Consider the following 23869-nt stretch of genomic DNA (forward strand, 5'->3'; position numbering starts at 1 on the left):
GTTGTTGCAGTCAGTCTGTGAGCAACAGCTGGCAGACGGTGGCCAACCACGTGAAGAGCACGCTGTACACTGTGCGAGGCCTGCGCCCCAACACCATCTACCTGTTCATGGTCAGAGCCATCAACCCCCAGGGCCTGAGCGACCCCAGCCCCATGTCAGACCCTGTCCGAACACAAGGTAAGGGACACTTCCAAGGCTCATGTGCTTGGGCTAAAATGGAGAGAAGGAACTGAGCGTTAACCAGTAGGTCAGTCTGGCCGTTTGACTTCAACATGCTCGCTGAAGGAATCATGATTTGAACTTCACCAGTAAAGATGAGAGTAGCCCAATGTTTGCTGCATCAGTCTGGGGCTTAGGAGAGAAAAGTTATGTCCTTAATCCTCTGTACAATATAGACCTTTTGGTTTGCAGTTCACTTAGACCCCATTTGCCCCTGGTTAATATTGAAAGCAATGTGAGTTACTCAATCTTTTCTGAACAGCACTCTGAATACTCTCCTCTCCTTGCTACATGGATACTACATGGAGAATATCTTTCCTTTCCACATCCTTTCTTCCTCTCCATTAGTAGGCATATACTATGATAACCACTGTTTATAACAGGCAAGACACTGTGTTTAGAATTATGTTTAATCAAAAGAAACGCACAACACATGTTGATTAATCTGAGCCAACATTTAGGTAGAGAATTCACATAAATTAAGACATCTGCATGCTAAGAATATCTAGAAGTTATTCTGAGAAAAGTATGTGCCTTCTGTTTATATACTTATATTTCTGAATTCTTTGTATTAATCCATTGCATAAGCCAAGAGAGAAGGCTGAACTGAAATTGCTCATTTGTAGGGTGGTGACAGGATTGGTAGCTGTGATCCTCCATTGCTACTGAATCACCTACTGAAGTCTGTTCACTTTGCATCAAGCTCTAGCTGAATATAACTGCCACAAACAGATTTCCCTTCACAGCATGGATTTTTCTTTTTTGTTTTGACAAGACATAGCTTGAATACTTAATTCAAGAGTGTAGTTCTGTGTTAAACATGTTGTAATACAGCAATTCATAATTCTTTGGAATCATAATTTTTCGAATCCAAAGTAATAGCTCCTGTCACCGTTAATTTGAAATTAAATCTTCTGTCTTGTTTATTGTTATTCAGAGACTTCTGTCTCTGAGGATCTGAAGGTGCCCATGGGGTGCACATCCTGAGTCAGTCTCCAGCATGTGTTCTAAGTTGTTTGGGTCCTTTGCTGGATGGAAAGAGATAAACAAGAGTAGGGTGGTATTTCTTTATCACATAACCATCCAGCCTCCCTTATCCCAGCCTAGTCCTGAATAAATCTGTCCTGAATAGTTATACCCTCAAAATAGTAATTATGGCTGGAAGAGGAAGAACAGAGCTGCCTTCTCAAAAGCTGGAGGAGTGAGTTGTGCAGGGATTTCATGGCCTGATTATCCATGGAGTATCACAAGTTTCCTTCTTTCTTATTTTCCCATTATTATAGGGTGAGTCATGCTTTTTATTGCAACAGCCTTTTAGTCTGAATAACTTATCACCTAGCTAAAAAAAAACCCAACAACTTTGTTTGGCATTTGAGTGTCAAGTATAGACTTTTTATCTGACATACTGACAAGCAATTTGATTTCAGTAAAAACATGTCTTTTAATTAGCTACAGCATGTGTTGCAGCTTCCATTTCCAGAAGCTGTTTAGCAGTCAAGCACACTGAGACATGTACAGGATTTATAGCTTCTTTGCAAGCCTGCAGTTTAATAGAATTAAATCATAAAATCAATTGAAAATTAACATAATGTTTTGATGTGATTTCTAATTATGCCTGAATTCAGGTCAGGCTCACAGAAGAAGCTGCCACACAGTGGAAAGCCTATTCACAGTGGCCATGGAGAAATAACAAAGCAGCTATAGCAGTGCTACAAAATAATAATTTGCAACAGGTGTCTGTGGTAGCTTTCATAGCTGAACATTTAATGATCTGGTATTCAGTACAGAAAATACAAGTAATAGGATTTAATGTAAATTTTCACTGGTGAACTGCAAGTAGATAATCAGGTACTTTCAAAAGGTTTGTCTTATATGACTTATGTGAAATAAGGACAGAGAAATCAGAAACTACTCTAATGAAGGAGTTGATTTCTTATTGAATTATTAACAGATGAAACCACATACTAAAAAACTCTCCCAAAAAACTATATATATTCCTATCCCTGAAACCGAAATAATAATAAATAATAGTATAGTCACTGAAAGTTGATAAAAAAGGTGTTAGAGAAAATATCTAACCAATTTAATTGTGTTCAAGATGTAGCTTCTTTCACCAGTTTTGCTTGAGTCATGATTCTATTATTCCAATACTTAATCATACCCTTAGAGATAGATGAACTGCTTTTCCACCAGGAGCCTCCTAGGCATGTGAAAATGACATTACACTGGGAGCATCACACATGTTTTCAAGTGTACATACCAGAAAACTGAATTCCACATGTACATCTTGGCATTCACTTCTTACTGTTATTAGTCCATGTCATTCTGTTACTTCTGGACATATGTGCCATGAAAATGATGAAATGCTGTTCATACAAAATACTTTCGGAAATGTCTTCTTCTGAGGGAATGCGCAGGTACTTTGTTGGCTGTATACCACAGCGTAACTTAAATTAAAATGTAGCCATGGATAACTGTAGGTTTATTGTAGCAACAATCATAGCTTTTGGTGGATAGAAGCATAATTGATCATCCTCTATACCAGGCTGAGTTGCAGTTTTATTTTATAATATCTGTGATTCTTGGCTGCTTCAAATAAACATAATTTGATAGCCCACCACCTTCACTGACACTCATATTTGGATTATATTCCCTTTGGAGATCCATGGAGCCATTTTAATTTGGATATCAATAGAAGCCTGTGGCAATATTGTTTATTGGTGGCTCAGAACCCATAACAACCCAGAATTAGGAATGTGAATTATTGATCATCAAAAACTACTCACTTTCAAGACCTGGAGATGCATGATTACAGTTGTTATATTTAAAGGTTTCATTTTTAAGACAAGTCTTATTTCTTTCAAATAGCATTTAGAAGATAAAAAGAAATCATGTGATATCTATTCTCATATCTAAGTCCATCAGAAAGGGGAAAAACTCTTAGTGCGTATCTTCACAAGGACATGATGTTGATCCAAAAAATGAGGAACTGTGACTATAATTTTGACTATTGAATCCTAACGGAAGACCAAGCAGAATTCAGAGATGCCATGACCATAATTTTTCAGTCCTGTTTTGAATATCTCTATAATCAGATTTTGACTAGAAGAAACAATTCCCCCACACACTTTGAAGGGCACATCATCTTGAAGAAGATTTCTGTGGTAGATTGTTTTTGCTGGCCTTTTACTACATGGGAATCAGTTTGGCTTCCTAAATTAAATCTTTTTTTTCATGTTTGCACTAGATTTCATTAGCTATGTCTGTTAAGAGAAAATTTGCTTTGCAGGGGAAAATGCTATTTTTAGTATTTGATTTCTTGTGTGCATGGCATGTGGGGAGAGGAAGCTTAGTGAAAGTTTGGAAACATATAATGACTTAATGTCATGTGTGCTCTAGCAAAATAAAAAAAGCACTGTTCATTTTCCTCAATTATACTAACCAATTTGGTTCCAGACATCTGTGCAGCATTATTATTATCTGAGTATCTTTGGAACTAGTGAACATTACGTCTCTCTCATCATTTAACCGAGCTGAGAAAACTTTGCCATCTAGTCAGAATACTCCTTTAATCATATTTATATTTCATGATTTCCTAAGTGGCTAGAGGTGGATGGTTTGTTTTCATTATTTGATATTTGTCTGGGTTTCAACCTTAGTGCTGTATTTTTTTTTAAAAACAGAGGATTTTCAAGTCAGGTCATTAGGCTACTCAGTAAATTTTTTTGATGCCATATATAGCTCTTCTCATTAAAGTGATGCTTTCATATGTGTGCCTGGCAGATATCAGCCCCCCAGCCCAAGGTGTGGATCACAGGCAAGTCCAGAAGGAGCTGGGAGATGTCATTGTACGGCTGCACAATCCTGTTGTGCTGACACCAACCACAGTGCAAGTCACCTGGACGGTAAAGCTTCTGCTGTTCTTACCTTAACAGTACTTTCAGTCTGCCTGTTTTGCCTATTTATCCCTTCAGTGTTTTACCACCCAGAAAAGACCCAGTCTTGACCCCAATGTGAGTGCTCTGACAATCTAACATACAGTGGTGTGTGTGTGTGTATATAAATATATCAATGAAATAGTCATCACCTCCTTCAAGTCAGGCAGGTTCAATGTCTTCAGTCTTCTTCTTGAAGCAAGTTAGCTGTCTGACTAGAAAAACATTATAAAAATGAGTATGTTTGAAGGATAATTGATCTGTGGATTTATTAGACTGCATGTCAGGAAATAATCAAAGTTAGATATCAACAAGAAATTGCTTTGTCAAAAAGTACTGTCTGCTTCAAGTCATAGTGACCTCTGACAATACCCTATTATTTAGTGACCTGAAAATCAGAATTATCTTTCCTACAGAGCACTTGTAGTGAGGTCAGAAGCACGTGGTGCTAGCGCCTGACACACTGTCTATCATCTGGTTTGCCAGCACAAGCCTTACCCACAATGAGTGAATATCCTTTCATTAGAGAAGACCAGAGACTTCTGGGCAGTGCTTAACAACATTTCTATTTGAGGGGTCAAACTACTGGGTAGAATTTCTAATATAGTGTTTGGCTTTCAAATTACTCTGTGTTTGATGGAAAGGATTTGTAAGAGCAGGAGAGCATTCCCAGGGCACTGCACACCAGAAGATAGTGCTTTGCTGTTGGGGTATCTGCCCAGAGGAAGAAGAGCCAAGAGTTGAAGAGTGAGAGGAAAACTGCCCTGCACAACATCAGAACAGTTATATTTTATGGGAGGAATTCTGCTAAGGGGCATTCACAATGCTCAGGGTTTTTCTTCTGCATGTCATATTGCTGAGAGCTTAATATGTGCAGGGGATTACACAAAAGGAGATAAGAAGTGTGGTGATAGATTGTGTATTATAAGGATTACTGTTGTTTTTGCACAACACAGCCATTATTATGGGGGCTTATGCACCATCCTTGTTCTGACAGATTTCAGTGATCAAGGTAAAGATTACAATAAATAGAGAAACCCACAATTTTTTCTTCTGTGGAAGATTGTTTAGAGTATGTGTCACTGCATTTTGCCATCAAGGATGTCAACAAGCAGCTTGGCTTTCTTAAAATGCTGCATGTTTCATCTACAGTTCCTCCAGAACAGGCTGACTAACCTTTGTGGCAAACCCTTTTGCCCAAGCAAATGGATCAGTAGTAGAAAATTTGAATGTTAGCAGAGAGTAATTGTAAACCTGGATCACATCCATGTGGTGCTCCTTCAAGTCCTTTTTTGGGTGTGGCATCTATCAGAAATACAGATTCATAGGCTTGCCCTTGCTTTAGCATATACTGCAAAAGGAAGCTCCAATATAAGCAGAATTCAATTTTATACCATATAACTAATGTCATTATATTTTTAATTTTATATGTATATGTGTGTGTATGTGTGTGTACATATATATATGTATGTATATGTATGTGTGTAATATATATTCCTCTAAAAGAATTTCCTGGTGCCTCTACTGAACAATGAGTGAAGAAATGGTAACATAAAGACAAATTGCTGGAAATGCTATGGATCCCAGCTTATTGGGAAGATCCCTCAAAGCAGTGACCCTGTGCCACCTGACAAGCACAGAGACCTCTGCAGAGGCATTTTGGAATCGCCCAGGGGAAGAAAGACACAAAGATCTCTGAAGCAGCTAATTAGGAACTACCCAGCAACCAGAACAAAAACAATTAATTAACCATAGTCTCTAAGAAAAAACCCCACTCTGTCTAGAGAATAAAGTCCACACTATTAACATAAAATGGATAGATAGTGTAGCTATCATACAAAAGGACAGAAGTGCCATGAGAGTCATAAGACTCTTTGTGTGGGTTTTATGCAGTTCAAAGGGTGAATGCCAAGGAATGTCCTTGGTTACTGAGTTTCTGGCATCCTGACTCACAGCAAATTAACACCACTTTCTTCTCTCCTTTATGAGACTGTTTTGGTTTTGCTTTCTCTTTATTTTTTTCAAATTTGAGTTTAAATTTTCGGGAATAGTTCCCTGTGGCTGTGTTGCAATTTTAAAATATGCACATGCATATACACACATATTTTGAAAAGAACGTCAGGCTTACAATGTCAGTGTTAAAAATAAGAAGAGGAATGTCAAAAGTTAAATTTTCATTGCCACTTAAATTTATTCCTCTTGTGTATAGATATTAAAATATAGCTGTAATTATCTGGTCACATAGAGGATCTCTTCTTCATGGAGCTATTAAACATTTCTTTTTATCTTCTTTATTCTCTGTGTGGTGCCAGGTCTTATTAAATTCATACCATTGAAACCTTGCATTGAATAAAAATTATTATTTTGTCTCACATGCTTGCTTATCTGTCATGCTCTCAACCGTAACATTTGTGTGCTTCACAAATAATACTGAATTTAACATCACAATGATAAAAATGTGTCATTATCCTAACTTTACACATAGAGAGGTGAGGTGCAGAGATAGTTATTGCTGATGAGACTTGTGGAGGCAGACATGCTCACTGTTATCAAATGGCTAATTTTAAGCCTTGAACATGATTTATTTTTACTTTTATTAAAACATTTCACATTGCAAGAGCATATTCTGGACGCCAAGAGCTTTTTTAGCTGACCTCAGCTATGGGTCAGCACTTCTAGCCTCAGTGGGCATTAAACTGAAAGTTTCATTAGTGACCAGATATGAAATGTTCCCTGGCATTATAAAGAAGCCCTGTGGCACAAGCAGGGATAAAAAATCAGTTCTTCAACATGGCAAAAGAATTGCTGCTTTGAAATCCTTACTGCCTTTTTGGAGGCTAGCAGGCAGAAGGATAATTTATTTACCTCTGTTTTTTTTTTTTTTAATTTGATGTAGATTTTAAATGAATGTGCTTCACTGGAAACTTCAAGAGTCAAGTCCTTTAAATAGTCTTCCAGATTATCATCCCCATTTGCCTTGTTCCTGTAGGATACATAAATGCTAGTGCAGTTGGAATTTCCAGAGACTCCTGTGAGTCTGTGCAAAGAGCTCAGCACAGCATGCAAGCTGCTCTGCCCAGCTGGAGAATTGCTGTGGATTTTGCTGTGGGAGCAGAGGATTTCTTAGGATATTTTGGGATAGAAATTTGCATGCTACAGAGCATGTTGCAAAATGTATTTAGGATGCAGATTAACAGGTTTGCTTGAAAAGAGTTTGTATCTGCAGCATAAGCTGCATTGTGGGTTTCTTGCCATTGTTTTATCAACCTAATAGCCATTGAAGCTGTCTGGTGTTCAGCTGTGGCATGTGCAGGGAAAATGAGCTTCCTGCTCTGCAGAAATGGTTTTGTAGATGCCTCCTGCCCCATGGACTCTTAAAGGGGGTGAGAAGGAGCACAGAACCAATTCTGCTTGTAGATCATGTTAGGTCAGTGCTGGGCACCACCTACCCAGGATCTGCCTTCTCCCCTATATCTATATCATCTATATCTATATATATAATTACAGTGGTCTCTTGAGGTTTAATTTAGTGCTGATCCAGGAGCATCTGCATGTTCTCCCTTGTCCTTTGAGGGAGCAAGTGTGTCTTTATATCAGCAACTGTTGCAGATCTTTGGAGTCGATATCACCTGTCACAGACATCTTTTATGAAAAATCCTTTCCTTAGGATTTTTCCTCCTGAGAAGCTGAGAGGCCTCAGGAACAAAATGTAAACATTGATTATCTGCTACTGTGGAATGAAACAGGTGGATCTGTGATTGGTCCATGTTGGTTGTTTCTAATCAATGGCCAATCACAGTCAGCTGACTCAGACAGAGAGTCCAAGCCACAAGCCTTTGTTATCATTCTTTCCTATTCTATTCTTAGCTAGCCTTCTGATGAAATCCTTTCTTCTATTCTTTTAGTAGAGTTTTAATATAATATATATAATAAAATAATAGATCAAACTTTCTGAAACATGGAGTCAGATCCTCGTCTCTTCCCTCATCCTAAGACCCCTGTGAACACAGTCACAATCACCCACTAGCAATATTCTTTGCTCCCAGTATTCAACACAGAGAATTCCTGCAATTGCTGAAATAATGCTGAGTAATTTGTGTAAGGAAGTGGCAACCATTTACATTCTTTATCCTTTCATCAAGCCAGAGTGCATGTTTCTGCAGCTCTGCCTGCGTGTGAATGTGTGCCAAACTTGGGGTTGCATAGCTGAATTAATGTCTTTAATCATATGAGGATATTTTTAGTAGTCTGCTCGTGGCATGACACATCATTATCACAGAAATGGAGAAAATTGTGAAGTCACTGTCACTTTGTATTATATATGACCATGTAACTGTAGATAAACATACACATATGTATGCATACGTGTGTGTATGTATATGTGAAATATACCTGTCCTACCTCTCACAAATATTTCTGGTTAATCCATATAATTATCCAAGAGTAATTTTTTATTAGTCTTGAAACTCTGAACAAAATAAAAAAAATTCACCTTTCTCAGTAAGTAAAGTGCCCTTTGAGTAGTTTCCCAACATTTTGACCCTACAGTAGGCCCTGTTCATACAGACTAGCTTTATTTGGGTATGAGAGATAGCTTTGTGTCCTCTCCTTGATACTGAATGTGACTGGTTGTTTATAGAAAACATAAAAATGTATAATATTTTCTTTTGTCAGTACCCTCCCAGACTCTGAATGATGAAATCACTGTCAATAATCTGCTATTTGGGCAGATCACTCTGCCCTGCTCCAATCAAGTTACTAATTGAAAGCTCTGTGAGAGTCAAGCAAGCCTCAAATCAAGCTAGTTTACAGCACCCATAAATGTGACAGCCTTGTGGTACTGCTGCATTCTGCTTTCATATTCCTTCTATTGTTTAGTCTCTCAATTTAAGATCCTAAAAGTCTGGGAGGAAAAGATGTGTATGGACAATTTGTCTGGAAGCAGATAGAAAAGTATGAGAGACTGAAAATTGGTATTCTTTAGATATTAATCGGTATTCTTTAGATATTACCTCAGAGTCCAGCTCTTCTCAGGGAGTTGGGGGTGGGTTTCTGTTTGTGCCATGCTGTACAAAATGCTATCCACACCGTGTTGTAGCAACATTGTGCTACTGTTCAGTCAGGTCAGTTCTGAATTTTCAGTTTTCTCCACTAGGCAGCAGTCAGTAGAGCTTAAAAATAGAGCAAAGACAAAATGGAAAGTTCTAACAAAGTTATGCCATCTTTCAGTGTAGCATATAACTAAGAAGTAAAGCAAGAATCAAACTCAGTGTTTGATTATTAAACATCATAACCTTATATTGTAATTTAGGTTTAAAATCTCTGTTGCAAAGTGGATAAAAGCATTATTTTTGCTGAATTTTTTAGTAAATGTGAGGGTCATAAAGTCTTTATATCCATAAAACATTTATTTAATCAAAGTCAAACATGGATAAAAACAGTTTACTCTGATTTACAGACTCCCTTCATCTGGAAACAGCTGCTTAATGTTCTTCTTAAAAACACAGCTTGATTCTTTCGGTATTAACAAGCTATTATTGTGAGTTATATCCCTCTTTCAGTGCATAAATTCACTTAAAGTGAATGCAGAGAAGTTTATAAAATGCAAGCTTAATGTTGTTGTAACATATGTTGCAAGGTTTTTAACAGTGACAGTTTTGATGAAAGACATTTCTGCCTTGCTTTCATAAATAAAGCTTTCTTCTTGCTTGCCTTGCTTTTTAATGGCTAAGAATCTGTGTCCCCTCTAAATGCCTCAATAAACTGTAACAAGATTATAGGAGGGGCATAATAGAGCATGGTTTGTGTTTTCAGCCTTAAATTCATTTATTCTTAATAGAAGTCAAACAAATGTTTCTCTACTTCTGGAATATCTTTGAGCAAGCAAATTGACAAGAACATAAGAAATATACTACTTGTTGAGTCTAAGTTATAATACAGAATTACCAAACAGCCTGCTGTATGGTCTTATTATTTGTACTGCACTTTCTTTGCTCCTTATTTGGCAGCTACAGAAGCAGTTTGGTTTGGTTTACTTTTACCAATCAAATTGGTTTTGGTTTTTTGGTGTTATTTCCCAGGAAAAGTTTGTGCAAGAATCATGCTTGCCTTGGTTTTTGGGTTTTGGGTTTGTTTTTTTTTTGAAGATAAATAGATGCATGCAACCTCTCCAAGATAAAACACATAGAAAGCTTTTCTTCAAATAAAAATCCTATTTATAGGATAAAATTGTTAAACTTCCATGGTACAATCTTGAATTCTGCTTGCCTAGCAACAAATCAAATAAAAACCAAAACAAACATTCCATCTCCCTCTGATGGCCTGAGAGCATCACAACCCCAGGATGCAAAGGGGCTGCACAGACTGTGAACATAAGAAACAGCACATGTCTTTGGAAGTTGTTTTCTCTGCATCTGTCTTATGTTTATTTTAATTTGCTGTGCATTTCATGAGCTGTGAGCCAAGTAATGGACTAATTGTAAGCATGTAGGATATCTTCAAAGACTTGTCCTTTTCTGAAAGAATTTGTTTTTCTTTTCTTCTCCTATTTCAGCACATCAGTAGCCAAGATGTGCTTAGTAAGTTTACATGCAGCAAGCCTTATGCCAATGTTTTCTTTTCATGATTTATTGCAGGGGTGGGGGCCTTGTTTTATGATTTAAGGTGGTATTTGTCATGATATATAGAGCTGGAGAAAGCAAAGCAGAAAGAAATATTCTGTAACCAGTAATGTGAGACAAATACTCTTTGTAGACAATTAATCAACAGCGACTTACAAGAAGGTGTGGGAACCCAGAACATTCCCTGGCTGTCCAGGGCAGCCAAGACCCCTGCCAGGGGGCTCAGAAGCCCTGGCATGGAGCCCAAAACACCTGTGGTTTTGATTATGACCCATGGAGCAAATTACCAACCTTATATGAAGATCAGCAAGCCACAACAGTTTAGGTAGAATAATAGCAAAGTTATCACAGGGTGGAAAAGTAGATTTTGGGGTTTCTGGAACGGGCGTTCAGGAGGCAAGATGGAGGGATCTGGGCGCCTTTCTCCTTCTTCTTCTTGGCCTCCATCTTCTGCTGTGATGTTGGCACTTACAGATTGGTTTAGAGTAGAAGCTCACTGTCTAACATAGGTGATAGGTATTGGAAAGTAATTGTAACATTGTACACATAGTTTTTAGTATAAAGATATAACACCACCCCAGGGGCAGGTAGTGTGCCTGGAACTGTCCTGCTGAGTGGACCTCGGCAGGGCAGGAGAAAGAATTTTATAGATAAGATATAATAATCAACCTTGAGACCGAGAACTGAAGAGCTCTGACTCCTTCAAGCACCAGGCTGGGAAAAGAGACTTTTAACATCTCTCAAGGTCACAGCGACTACCAAAAGGTCCCGAGAAGAAGGTAGTTAGATTAATAAATTCAGCATTGTAACTGTGAATTTTCTCTTTTTGATGAGGGCAGAATTATTCTAGGCAGCTGTTTGTTTTCTTTTTAAGCAGTCTGTTGGGGTTTGGTTGGTTCGTTGGGGGTTTTGTTTGTTTGGTTGTTTGCTTTGGTGTGTTTATTGTTGTGTTACTTGCTGTCATTGCCAGGTGGACCGGCAGTCCCAGTTTATCCAGGGCTACCGCGTGCTGTACCGCCAGACCTCGGGCCTGCCCGCCCCGGCCACGTGGCAGAACCTGGAGGTCAAAGTGCCCACCGAGCGCAGCGCCGTCCTCGTCAGCCTCAAGAAGGGGGTCACCTATGAGATCAAGGTGCGCCCTTACTTCAATGAGTTCCAAGGCATGGACAGTGAATCCAAGTCTGCTCGAACCACAGAGGAAGGTTGGTAAAAGGGGCACCTTTTGGGTGATAAAATTAGGTACTGCCACAAAAAAATTTAGACATTCAGTAGATGCAGTTTTACAGATATTTCCCTTAATTCCTCATATTATCTTTGCAATTATATTGGTGTTCATGTATTCAAAACAAGCAACGAGCTTTCATAGCTGGCACTGGAGGTTTTTGTGTGCGTGCATGTGCTCATCTCTGTTTCCTCCACCTGACTTCTGTTTGTTGCACACTGAGGTGACATTAAAATTTGATATTACATTCAGCTTTGTGCTGTAAATATCCCCTTAGAAAGCACTGTACTGGTCTTATATTCTTCTAGCTGATACATCCTTCTAAGGTGCAGGTGGCTTTTGGTCTTCCAAAAAGTGTTCACTGCAGCCCTTCTTTTGTAACCACTGCTGTTGCAATGAAAGACCTTGGTCTGCACTTTGAAAATAAAATAAATGCAAGCTCTCACAGATGAGTGTTTGATACTAAGCACATCCTTCTGAATGGGTAATAAGGTAGATGAACAGTTGGCTGGGAAACGAGGAGTAGTGAAGGACATATATTTAACTAGTCTGGAGAAACTCCAGTCTCAAGGGCACACCACTTCACAGTTTCTGTTAGCACAGTGTTCATGAAATTGCCCTGTTCAGTACTGCAGAGGATTCCCCTGAGCACCTTTGAAGCCTCTCTAAAACAGTCAGGATTCAGACAGAGTGAACAGTTTATACTTCTGAAATGCTCAAGCTTTTATATCTATAGCATTTAGCCTTGTATATAGTTGTGCTAAAGCATGTGCACTCCAGGGCTGCTGGGTTTCTTTTGAAAAGTAAAGACACTGGGGTGAGATGTAAGTAATTTTAATCATTTGCTGTTAGAAACCCACCTTTCTACCTATGTAATGCAGTCTTTGCCTGGAGAATCTCTCCTGTAAAAGTAGGATGGTCCTGACAGTGAGGGTTCATCTTTCTGTGTCACTGATTTTTTGATTTTTTTTTTTAAGCAAGAGAAAGAAATACTGGTGAAGTTTTAAGATGTTCATATGGTTTCAATGGGTTTTGAGTGCACTCTTTCCTTCCTATTGAAAGTGCATCTTAATCATTTACAGTGGTCTCCTGAGGTTTAATTTAGTGCTGATTGCCAAGTACTCTTTAATTCTGGAACAGACTTGCTTATTACTCACTTTTCTCTTTGATTTGTTATGATTATTACCCAACATGTAAGTAAAACTGAAGATAACTTGGTTGCACTTTGCACTTTATGGATGAGGAAATTCAGTGTCCTGCAACGTGTAGAAGAGTGTGCAGGAAGGCAGTTTTGGAAGTCTGATTTGGAATTTGGGATTTTATGGTCCCCAGTTCTTTGTTCAAACTATAAAGCCTATATCAGTTGGTGAAGAATATGTTTGCAGCACTCTGAACAAAGGTTTTTTTAATTAAAATGAAAATTTTAAAAATAGTTTTAAATATTTCTACAGATTTACCTCTTGTCCAATTTCAGTTGATTTTTAGTGCTTATTTAGTTCATCTAACTGTTTCTTGCTAAAGATAAATTAAGAACTACTGAAAAAGAGAGAAGGTCTTATACCTCCTGTCTTTTTCTATAAAATACTTGAGGAATGACATTCTCTTTTTAAACCTTAGCTCCCAGCAGAGTGTGTTAGGTAATTTCCTACCTTAAAGGACACTTTGTTGGTGTGGAATAACTTTCCACATAGTGAAGATTTCAAAAAAATATTCCTGCCTGCAGATATATACAACTCACAGCCTAGGATCTGCTTTGTAGATTAATATAACCTTCAAGGAGTCTGTTTACAAGAATCTCCTCTGAAAAAACGTCACCATAGAACCCGTAATATTATCACCAGAAAAATGACAGCTCCTGTAAAAAAATTCTTCCTCTTCCTTGGGTGATAAAATTAGGTACTTCCACGAGAAATTTAAGACATTCAGTAGATGCAGTTCTACAGATATTTCCCTTAATTCCTCATATTATCTTTGCAATTATATTGGTGTTCTTGTATTCAAAAATAGTATCAACTAAATGTTTAATGGCAGTGGTTTGCTGCCCTTCCACTGAAGAAAGATGGCAGTCTATTTACAGGTGCTTTGTTGCTTGTGATTCCATTTCAAAAATGAGCTTTTTTTAGACTTGACTTTTAAAGAATGTTAGCTACACTATTTTTAGAAAATAATTTGTAAAAGTGATACGAGTGTTGGAAGTTTTCTTTGCAACATCAAAGCAAATATCCCTGGTAAAGGCAAAGTACAACCGAAAGGTAGTGGCAACTTTCTGCTGGATTGGATTTTATGTGCAATGTAACTTCTGAGGCCTACCTCTAAAAATCAATTTTGCTGCAGTTAGACTTTTCCTCTAGATCAGACATTTGTAACAGTTCAGCATCCATCCATCTCCTGCCTCTTTGGCCTTGTGAAGGTAACAAATGGAATTCTGTTTGGCTGCGTCTGGAAAAGATGAGCAGCGATTTGGGTTCTTTCATATCTGTAAGAAGAAGCTGAGCACTGGAATAATTGACCTGTCAAGAAGCAGGCAAGGTGTTCTCCACAAGCCAGCAGCAAGGGAAATGAGAAAACGGTTTTAAAAATGTTATTTTTCAATGTGATCTGTTTAATAACTGCAGCAGTGTCAGACAAGTGGCTTAATTTATATCACGGTGCCAGCTTACAGAGTGATTTTATCAGAGGGAGGAAGCTGAACTGGTACATTCTAACGTGTACACACATACAGTGAGAGCTAAATCAAAGATTTTATTCTATAAATTTCACTATTTCTTTCATAGTTTCTCTAGAGACAGATAATTTTTTTTTCTCAGTTGCATCCCCTGTTAAATCTCCTTTGGAATAACATTATGGAGTAGTACTTGTCCTGCATCTTGTTTGTCACCACAAAAATATGACAGGAATGGAAGTCTCCTTAGCTTTTATCAGCTGCTCTCTGTCAGATTCTGCTCACTTTAATGCAGCTCTTAAAATGATATCTCCACAGCTGCATTCATTAGCTGCAATTTTAATTTTGCTTCAAATTTATCCTATGTCCTCAAAAAACCTCAAAAACACCAACACACCCTGGTAGAATATTAACTAGAATGTTCATGCAGTTTAAATGAAAAGAAAAATGAATACAGTATGGGGTTTTTTTTAATTTTAGAGTATGCTATTCATTTTACATTTCTTTTACATTCACACTCCCCTTTTCCCCCAGGTGTGCATATATAAGACGTTATATTTCTGAATGCCCTTTTTGTTTTAGTAGGGAAAGTAAATATGTTTGAGTGAGTTGTTCCATTGTACATAAAACCAAAAAGAGTTATGCAGTGTAAAGCTTTGCCACTTTTATGATTATTATTTTCACATAAAATATTCTAATTAATATCACACCCATATGTTTATTCACGGTTTTATTGTTATTGAATAACTTGAAGACTTTTAAAATGCTAATTTTTTACTGTGCGGCAAATTATTTCACTTGCCATAAAATACACAATGCAACTATTTATTTCACCAATTTTATGCTTTGCACGATTGCAAGGAGTAGCCCAAGGCAACCTTTCCATGCTTCACTCGAGCTGGCTAAGAGTCAAATTGTCCACAATTCAGCTCCATTTCTCCCCTCCAGTTCCCTGTTTCTCTGCAACAGGCAAGGTCACAAGGACTCTACCAAGCATTATTAGCTTTGCAGCTGAACCAGCATCTGAAAATGTAGTTGTCGAAATGTGAAGCCTCCCAGGACTGTAATATGTGTTTCATTTTTCATCTAAAATATTTTTATTTCTGCTGTAATCCTGTGTGGTTCCTTGTCCTCACCTCTGATACCCTAGTTTGAAGTTGCGCGATTCCTGCAGCAGAGCACTCCAATTTTTCAGGGTTATCAGGGTAAAGATTTGAGCTCGGCTCCACGAGCCTGTGCCAGGTCAAGTGCTGAGGAGCTTCCAGTGTGGGAACACAGCCAGCCTCAAAGAAGCTGTGGAGAACAATAGAAATATCTGAATTGACTCAGGAGGCTTGAGCACTTCTGATATCTGTAGCTGTGCTTATTTGTGTTAAACATGCCAGACTTTAATACAAAGGATGCCAGGGGCTCTTGGCTTTTCTAAGAAGCATGGTCCAAGGATGGCCATGGATATCTGTTGAAGATAAGACTAGAATTCTGTTGCCATAAAGTTTAGCAGTAAAGAAACCATTCTGGGCACTGGGCTGGAGTCAGGGAGCCTTGACACATGATATGAGATGCCCCAAACCACATTGTTATCTAGGGTTGAAGTTGGGCCAGGAGAGTGATAAATATTTTAGGTTCTGGTATGATGTCTACCAGAAGTTTTCAAAATCAGCTTTCATATTTCATATGAAAGGTTTTAAGATCAGATTAAAAGCAATGAAAAATATATGGAGGACAAATTCCACAAGTATTTATTAAAGACAAAGACACCTCCCTAGAACAGAAAGTGTCTAAGCAACAGCCTCCTGTGAACTGGAAAATTGTCCTGGAGAGGTATCACTCCATGCTGGCTTTATTAGTTCACACTTTTCTGGCCTCTTTCTATTAGTTTCATTGAAGACTGGGTAGGTGCACTGGGAGAGATGGAATAAATAAATTCTAGGACCAGTTCCAAGCAGCTGCTATCCATCAGCTCTTCGCCCCAGGGACTATACCTTAATATAATACAGCCACCCTCGGTGGCCTCGCTTGCCACTGTGGTGAGGTTCAAACACTTGCCTGGGAGCAAGGGAAGGATCAGGGGGGCTGCAAGAAGTTTTAGGTGGCTGAGCAGAGCCATATTAACAGTCCTCTGCCCTGGCAGCCACAGCCATGCCAGGAGAGCCCAGTATGGATATGGTGGATACTCACAGAGGAGACCTTTTCATAGCAGGGCTCCTGCACCACTTCCCTGAGCCAACAGAAGCACCCTGCTGCTGGTGTAGCTGCAAGAGGGGCTTTGTCAGCATAGCTGAGGTCACTAATAACTATGTTTTTAAATTTTTTTTGGCGTTTCTAGACAACAAGCAGGGCTGGCAAGCAGTTGTCTTGTAAAATTGGCCTTGATGTGCAGTGACCAGCCAAACAGCTGTGAATGGTTGAACTGAACATGACTCTGAAGAGAAAGCAATTTGCCTAGGGGCAGAAAGGGACATAAGTATATATGTGACCTAACTTAGCACCTGCTCTATTCACTAGTTTTTGATGTAAAGCCATGAACATTTTAAGCCTTTTCCAGTTCGGACATGCAGTTCTATGTTTAAACCTGGTATTGTCTCCCTGGAGAGCAAACAAAAAAGGATCATTAAATGTTGGCTGCTCTCATCATTATTAGACCATGTAAAAATAGAAGAACCAAACAGCTTTCAGGCCAGGTGAAGCAGCCTCACATGTGACTTAGTTGATACATCCATAGTTATTCATGCATATTATGGAAAACAAAAGCAAATGTGAGATCAGTTCCAATGCAAACTTAAGAAGTGCCCAATATAAATAAAATGAGTAGTGATTTGTATTGATTCTCCATTGCTAGAAATTCCACATTGTCATTCAGCCCTGTGCTTCTCTTCAGAAGGGCATTTTTCAACATTGTCAGTGCCTGACAAAAGTCCATCCCTAGGAGTGTGAGTTTTCTATACTGCCTGCTTGATCTTGCACTGCTACAGCAAAATACATGTCCTAGCAAATGGATTAATGCCTTGCTTCTGTTTGCTCCCTCTCCTTGGTGTAGCTCCAAGTGCTCCTCCTCAGTCTGTCACTGTCCTGACAGTTGGAAATCACAACAGCACAAGCATCAGCATCTCCTGGGATCCTCCCCCTCCAGATCACCAAAATGGAGTCATCCAGGAGTACAAGGTACACACCATGTCTGATGGGAGGGCTGTGTGTTTAGGGAAACAGCCTGCTTGAATTACAGAACAATAGCACTGTTTATGGATTTAGATTCTGACAGCCTTTACAGCTGCCCATGTAATTATATGGAGAAAGAGGACTGGCTGCTTATGGATTTCTTTATTATTATTATCATTATTATTACTGTTATTATTACTTCTGTTATTTTAAAAAGCAAAAACACCATGAGATTGATATGAAAGAGAGCTATAATTTCTAGCCAGTTTACAGTTATTATCCTTCTAGCTTTTCCCTGCTGTGGAACAAGAAGAAGAGGGGATTTTTTTGTAAGGGGCTTCTGCACTCCAAAGACAGGCAGTGAAGTCCCTGTCTTGGAGTGCCTTCAATGTGTCAGCAAAGCTGGCAGGAAAGTTGCTTCTTATTTCCTCTGCAAAAATGCTAATCCTAACACTGCAAGGTCAAAGTCAAGGACTGTGGTTCTGGGAGAAATTCAAGACTTCTTCCAAGTGCTATCTCTGTCAATATTCAAAACTTAGAGTGCCAGGTTGTTTGCTCGGAAAAACAGTTTGAGCACAACTAGTATATCCAAAGTTTGCTACATGATAGTTTCTTGAATTGGTTGTATTTTCTCCCTTTTTGTTGCTATGATGGCTCAAAATATCCATTCTTATACTTTAAATGTTCTTGTAGTCTGTAATTTCATATTAAGATCACTTTTGCACAAGGATATTTTCACAACAATAAAAAAATGCACTCTGTTATTCAGGTGGAGAGAATGATTGGGTGAGGTTCAGCCTTGTCACAGCATGGAACAGTTTGGTAAATTAACCTTGCTGTGGCTGGACTATATACACCAAATGTGAAATGTTTAATTGAAGTGGATCAGGGCAGCTTTCTTGACAATCCCACAAAGGATGGAAGTGGTGACTCCAGCTTGTTTCACATAAAAAGATTTTTTTTTCCCTGCTGTATCTTGAGGGAACACAGCATGAAGAAGGGAGAAAGTGCTTGGCTTCTGAATCAGAAAATGGTTCAACCTCTTCCAGCTTTTCACTTGGTCAGAGGGATGCAGTAAATGCTCGCAATGTTTATGTGTAGCATAGCACTTCTTTTGTTTTGCTTTTTAGTCAATATCAAGATTTATTAATCGCAGAATTTTATTGATCTAATTTTCATACCAATTAATAATTATCCTTTGGCTTAATTAATCTTGATCCTGACTGCAGTATAAGTCAATATAAACCATCCAGGGCTTATAGGCAAACGAGTAAAGCACGCTCCTAAACTACAAAACATGTAGATATGAAACAAAGTGGGCTGATGTCTAATAAAAGCCATGTTCCAGGTGAGTGCTCAGGCCTCTGGGCTGTGTATAAAACCAGCTGGAGTCACTACCTATTACAGCCCTCCTGTGTTAGATTTGCTGGCTGCCTGAGTAGTGAACTGGCTACAGTGAATGGTGCAGGGAGTCTGATGTTTGCTTGAGTATGAAATAATTGCTGAAGTTCCTCAGTGCATTTTCTAACAAATTGAAAGTAGATCTGTTGATTCCACTTCAAGCACCAGAATGCCTGTTAATTCATTCATTAATTAAATGCTTTTAATTAGGGGCATCTCATAGCTGTTGTAACCTAAGACCAGGACAGACAAGGAGTGAAGGAATAAATGCAACAATTACTCGCCTTAATGCATTCTGGCTGGCAAATAGGATCTCACCTTAGGTTTAGGAAAACAAGATAATTTTTTTTTCTCTTCAAATCCTTCTCAGCATTTCACAGAAAAAAAAAGATAAGATGTGGTAAAACACTGAGCAGGGTCAAAGTAAGTGTAAAGATATTATTGCTGTTGCTTAGATGCATTAGTTTGTCACTGTTAATGGTTCCACCAATAGTGTTTTCTTCTGCTGTTATTTTTATGTAAGTGTACCTGTGATATATTTATGCATTGATTTTCTTGTGTGATAGTAGATGCTTTCTTTAGTAATACAGAAGCAGTATTTGCAGATAGTATTAACTGAAGAAACAGGCCTAGAAGTTAGTTTCAAAATCTCTTAGGAGAATACTTTAAAAACTGCAAGAGGGAGACATAACACTCTGAACTCATAGACTGTTCTCATCACAAAATGCCAGTTGTGATTATAGGGTGGATTTTCTGTTTAATTGGATAATATTTGAGTGAGAAACTAATGTCTGGATTCCTAAATAATGTAACTAATCACAAAGGCAGTGGTAAATATGAGTCTGTGCTTATTCCATTTCAGAAATTTCAAGTAGCCCTCTTGTGCAATGAAAGGAAGTTGAAAAAATTTTGAAAATTGTTTATTCTTTAGTGCTTTAAGAAGAGTTTCACCCTGTGCTCATATCCTTTTGCTATTCAGCAGGAAATTTAGAAGAAAAAAATGTGGGGATTTTTAACACAAAAGGTTTGATAAACAAGATTTTGATTAATGTATAACACATCTTTGCCACTTGGATGATCTGGTCTGTGCTTCTAAGTGTAAACACAGAATTTGCACTCCATGGAGAGCCAGAGTCCAGAGAGGTATTTGCAAGCAGTCTTTGCATCTGCCTTGGTCCTGTGCTAATCTGGGATACCTTGCTAAGCTAAATCATCCCAATTTCAGCAATTCCTGGACAGTAAGATTGTCAATAAGTCCCAAATAAGCGATTGCCATGAAATACCTTGATATGTCATACCTATTTGCGATTGTGTGAGTGTGAAGAATTTCATCTCTTTTAACACATCAACTTTTGTCCCAGATCTGGTGCCTAGGTAATGAGACTCGATTTCATATCAACAAAACAGTAGATGCAGCCATTCGGTCTGTAGTAATAGGTGGCCTATATCCAGGTATCCAGTACCGCGTGGAAGTTGCTGCAAGCACCAGTGCAGGTGTGGGAGTAAAAAGTGACCCACAACCCATAATAATAGGTAAGTTATTGTCTGTTCTGTCATTTTTTTTGCCTGGGATTTTTTATTTTGGTTTTTTTTTATTTTCTCTCAGAAATGCTTTCATATATCACTTCTGGAAATGCAAAAATCTGTGGAGGAAAAGACGAGGTTTGGCTAGAGCTAGTTAGTTAGCTTTTGCATCCCACTGCCTGATGGTGTTTTCTTCTCTTCCTGCAGAGTTCTTGCAGACAGTGAAGGGAAGTATGTTCCCAAGACATATGAGAAAATGCTGATTGCCTAGTGAAACTGATTTAATGGTTTGGAGTTTTTTTAAATGAATTTACCACTTCTGCAGGTTGGCAGATGTGTGGAGCCCAAGCTCCCTTTTCCTTCTGTTAAGATTGCTGGAATATTGCCTTACTTGTTCCACTGGTACCTAAGGCACTATTTACCATTGTTTTCTGAATGCTTAAAGCCAGTGTTTCTCAGGTATCCCAAGACAAGCCTCCTCTGAAAGCAAAAGTTGTCTTTAGACCAATTAGAGAGCAAAGGTGGCATTATCATCCCAGCCTTTTTAACAGTTGTTTCTTGGTAGTGGTCTCCATGCAGAACTAATATCCTGACCTGAGGGAAACACAGGTTTAGTTTCTTCTGAGATTTTTCCTGAGTATAAAATATAAAGACGGGAACAATATGGAAGACTAGAAGTAATTATGTTTAGCAAACCTGAAATTTGCTGTGCAAAGCAGAACCTCTTTTTAGTGCATGATACAGGAATTTTGTTGCCTTTATCTGTATTATCTAACTTAACTATTACTTAATGGAAATTTGTTTGTTTGTTTGGGGGACTTCTGTTGTTACTAAATATTTTCTTTCTAGAAAATGTTGTCAAGACACTGTCCCAGACATGGACTAGTCTATTATGTGTAGACCCTTAGAAAAGGCCATCCCATAAGCTTTGCTTAAATGTTTATGATATTCAGGTTCTCCATTCATTAAAACAGAAGCTAGGATACTTCAGCTTTGAAATTTCACTGGAGATTTCTGTCTCACTGGAGACAGAAATGCAAGAGTGGAAGTGAAGGTAGGACTTGGTTTAAAAAAGGCAACCACAGAAACACCCAAGAAAAGAGGAAAAAAAAATATATCCAGAAGTGAAAGCAAAAAATTGATTTTTTGAAAATGCAAGAAACCCAGGACCTTTTTTTAAAATTATTTCACTAAGGGGTCCATCTAACTAGGCAGGAAATACACTGCACTTATTCCAGCAAAGCACAATAAGTGTATTGCATTTTAAGTATATGGGTAGCCTTGTGTCACTTAATGTGTTATGAGTTATACTTGCACCAAAAGTCTTTGCTGGATGATTCCCAGATTTCTTAGGGATATTTATTTGTTCCTTAAATGATCCCAGAATGTCTGCTTCAACAAGTTTGTTTGGTGACATCTTTGCACATTTGAGAGTCATTTGCATGAAAAGTAACAGGAATAGTTTCTGTTGGATTATGTTTCTGTTGTCATTTCTGGGGTTTTTTTGGAACCTGAAGGTGGGTGTGGTTACATTACATATATGGTCTGTATCTCCCTTTTCTTTAGGCCCAATTTTGCTATTGATTATGAGTTGCTAGCAGTTATTTCTCAGACTATAAGTTTCCTTGATGAATGTAACAAGATTTAGGTGATACCATTTCTCAAAAACCTGAGTTGGCACCATTCAATGTTTGAATGGGAATCAAAATCATAAAATATGAAAATTATTTTTAAAGTAAATTTTAAAAAAAACTAGTTATATGGATTTAGAGTGAGCAAATAAGTAAACCTCAAAACATCATAATGAATGGGAAAGCATTATTGAGTTATTATAATAGAGTTCTATATGGTCTGGTGCTTATCTATACCATTTAACAACTTGCAAGCAGAATGAACAGCTCCAGAAATGCTGAATTATGGAGAGAACAGGTCAGTGATGCAGGCGAGTTAAGCTGTATTTCTAAGCAGTAAAAACTTTTAATAGTCATGAAATACAGAGTTCAGTGTATAAAAAGAGGTGTTATTTTTAAATACGGGATTCATTCTTCTAAAAATGTTTCAGACTTTTTTTTTCTGAAAATAACTGGTTTTCATGGTGGATAATCAACTACTGACCTCCGAGAGTAATTTTAGATAACAGACCTGTGACAATCCAGAAAGAAAAAAAAAAAGGAGAATAGGAAGCAGTAGGAAGTATATGATTCCTTTAGTTAGAAATTGTCTCACTATTACAGGAATCCTGTGCCCATACTTGAAGCAGGATGTTGAAAAATTTTACAGAAGACTCAAAGAGGATCAAGAATAAAACTTTTATGATCACTGATGATATGCTAAAAAATATTCACTTGGCAAACCAGAAGTAAAATTGGAGATAAGGGCAATGCTGGTTAATGCTGTAGCTATTATTTCTCTTCATCAGTTGGCCTGGTCCCTCTTACATTCCATCATTGGCATAATGATATGAGGAACAGCTGCAAACTTTCACAGTAATAGGTACAATCGAATCTGATGTGTCTAATTAATTTTTGGTCCGACAAATTAGTTTTGTTCTTCATTACTCTCCAATGGGAGGAAGATATTATATTTCATTATGGTTTTGTCTTCAGGAACAATGGAGCGTTGCAGGTCGCACACTTCCCTTGTCTATGTTCTAATTAGTTGAACTGACAGCATTGTTACAGAACCACCTGCAGTATATGAAATAGTACACTGGTACCTTGGATGACATATTTATTACTTCTGCTTAAATATAATATGAAGAAGTACAAGACTAATGCTGTTTGTTTCCCCAACCCCCAACAATTATATTAATTTTATCAAAAGTCAGTGGGTAACATTCATCTGTCTCCATTTATTCTTCTGTCATCAAATTCACAAAGCATATGTTATTTTGACATTTAAATGAATTATTACTTTTGCAGTTGTAATTGCTAGGCACAGAAGGGTAAGAGCAAACAGCCAGACTGCAAACTTTAGAAGGTAATTTGGAGACAGATTGTATCTTCCCCTAGAAGAGGCAAAGCGTACAATCCACTGAAACCTCTTCCCAGGCACTTTGCAGTTTGCTTTCACATCCTCCCTTTTCAAAAGACTGTTTTCTGGTCTTAGAGAAGACAGGATCCTCAGATGT

General features: G+C 38.1%; 1 protein-coding gene across 13 annotated transcripts in view; it reads left to right on the plus strand.

The window, feature by feature from the left end:
* Positions 1-23869, plus strand: part of ROBO2 (roundabout guidance receptor 2) — a 1013596-nt gene that overhangs the window by 924891 nt on the left and 64836 nt on the right. For all 13 annotated transcript variants that reach the window (XM_030962464.1, XM_030962445.1, XM_030962519.1 and 10 more), the window contains 5 exons: positions 11-177; positions 4003-4124; positions 11745-11976; positions 17696-17820; positions 20577-20748. In XM_030962464.1, coding sequence (XP_030818324.1) covers positions 11-177; positions 4003-4124; positions 11745-11976; positions 17696-17820; positions 20577-20748 — 818 coding nt within the window. The remainder of the gene's footprint in view (positions 1-10; positions 178-4002; positions 4125-11744; positions 11977-17695; positions 17821-20576; positions 20749-23869) is intronic.

The sequence above is a fragment of the Camarhynchus parvulus genome, chromosome 1 (assembly GCF_901933205.1).
Source record: "Camarhynchus parvulus chromosome 1, STF_HiC, whole genome shotgun sequence".
In the NCBI taxonomy this organism is placed as follows: Eukaryota; Metazoa; Chordata; class Aves; order Passeriformes; family Thraupidae; genus Camarhynchus; species Camarhynchus parvulus.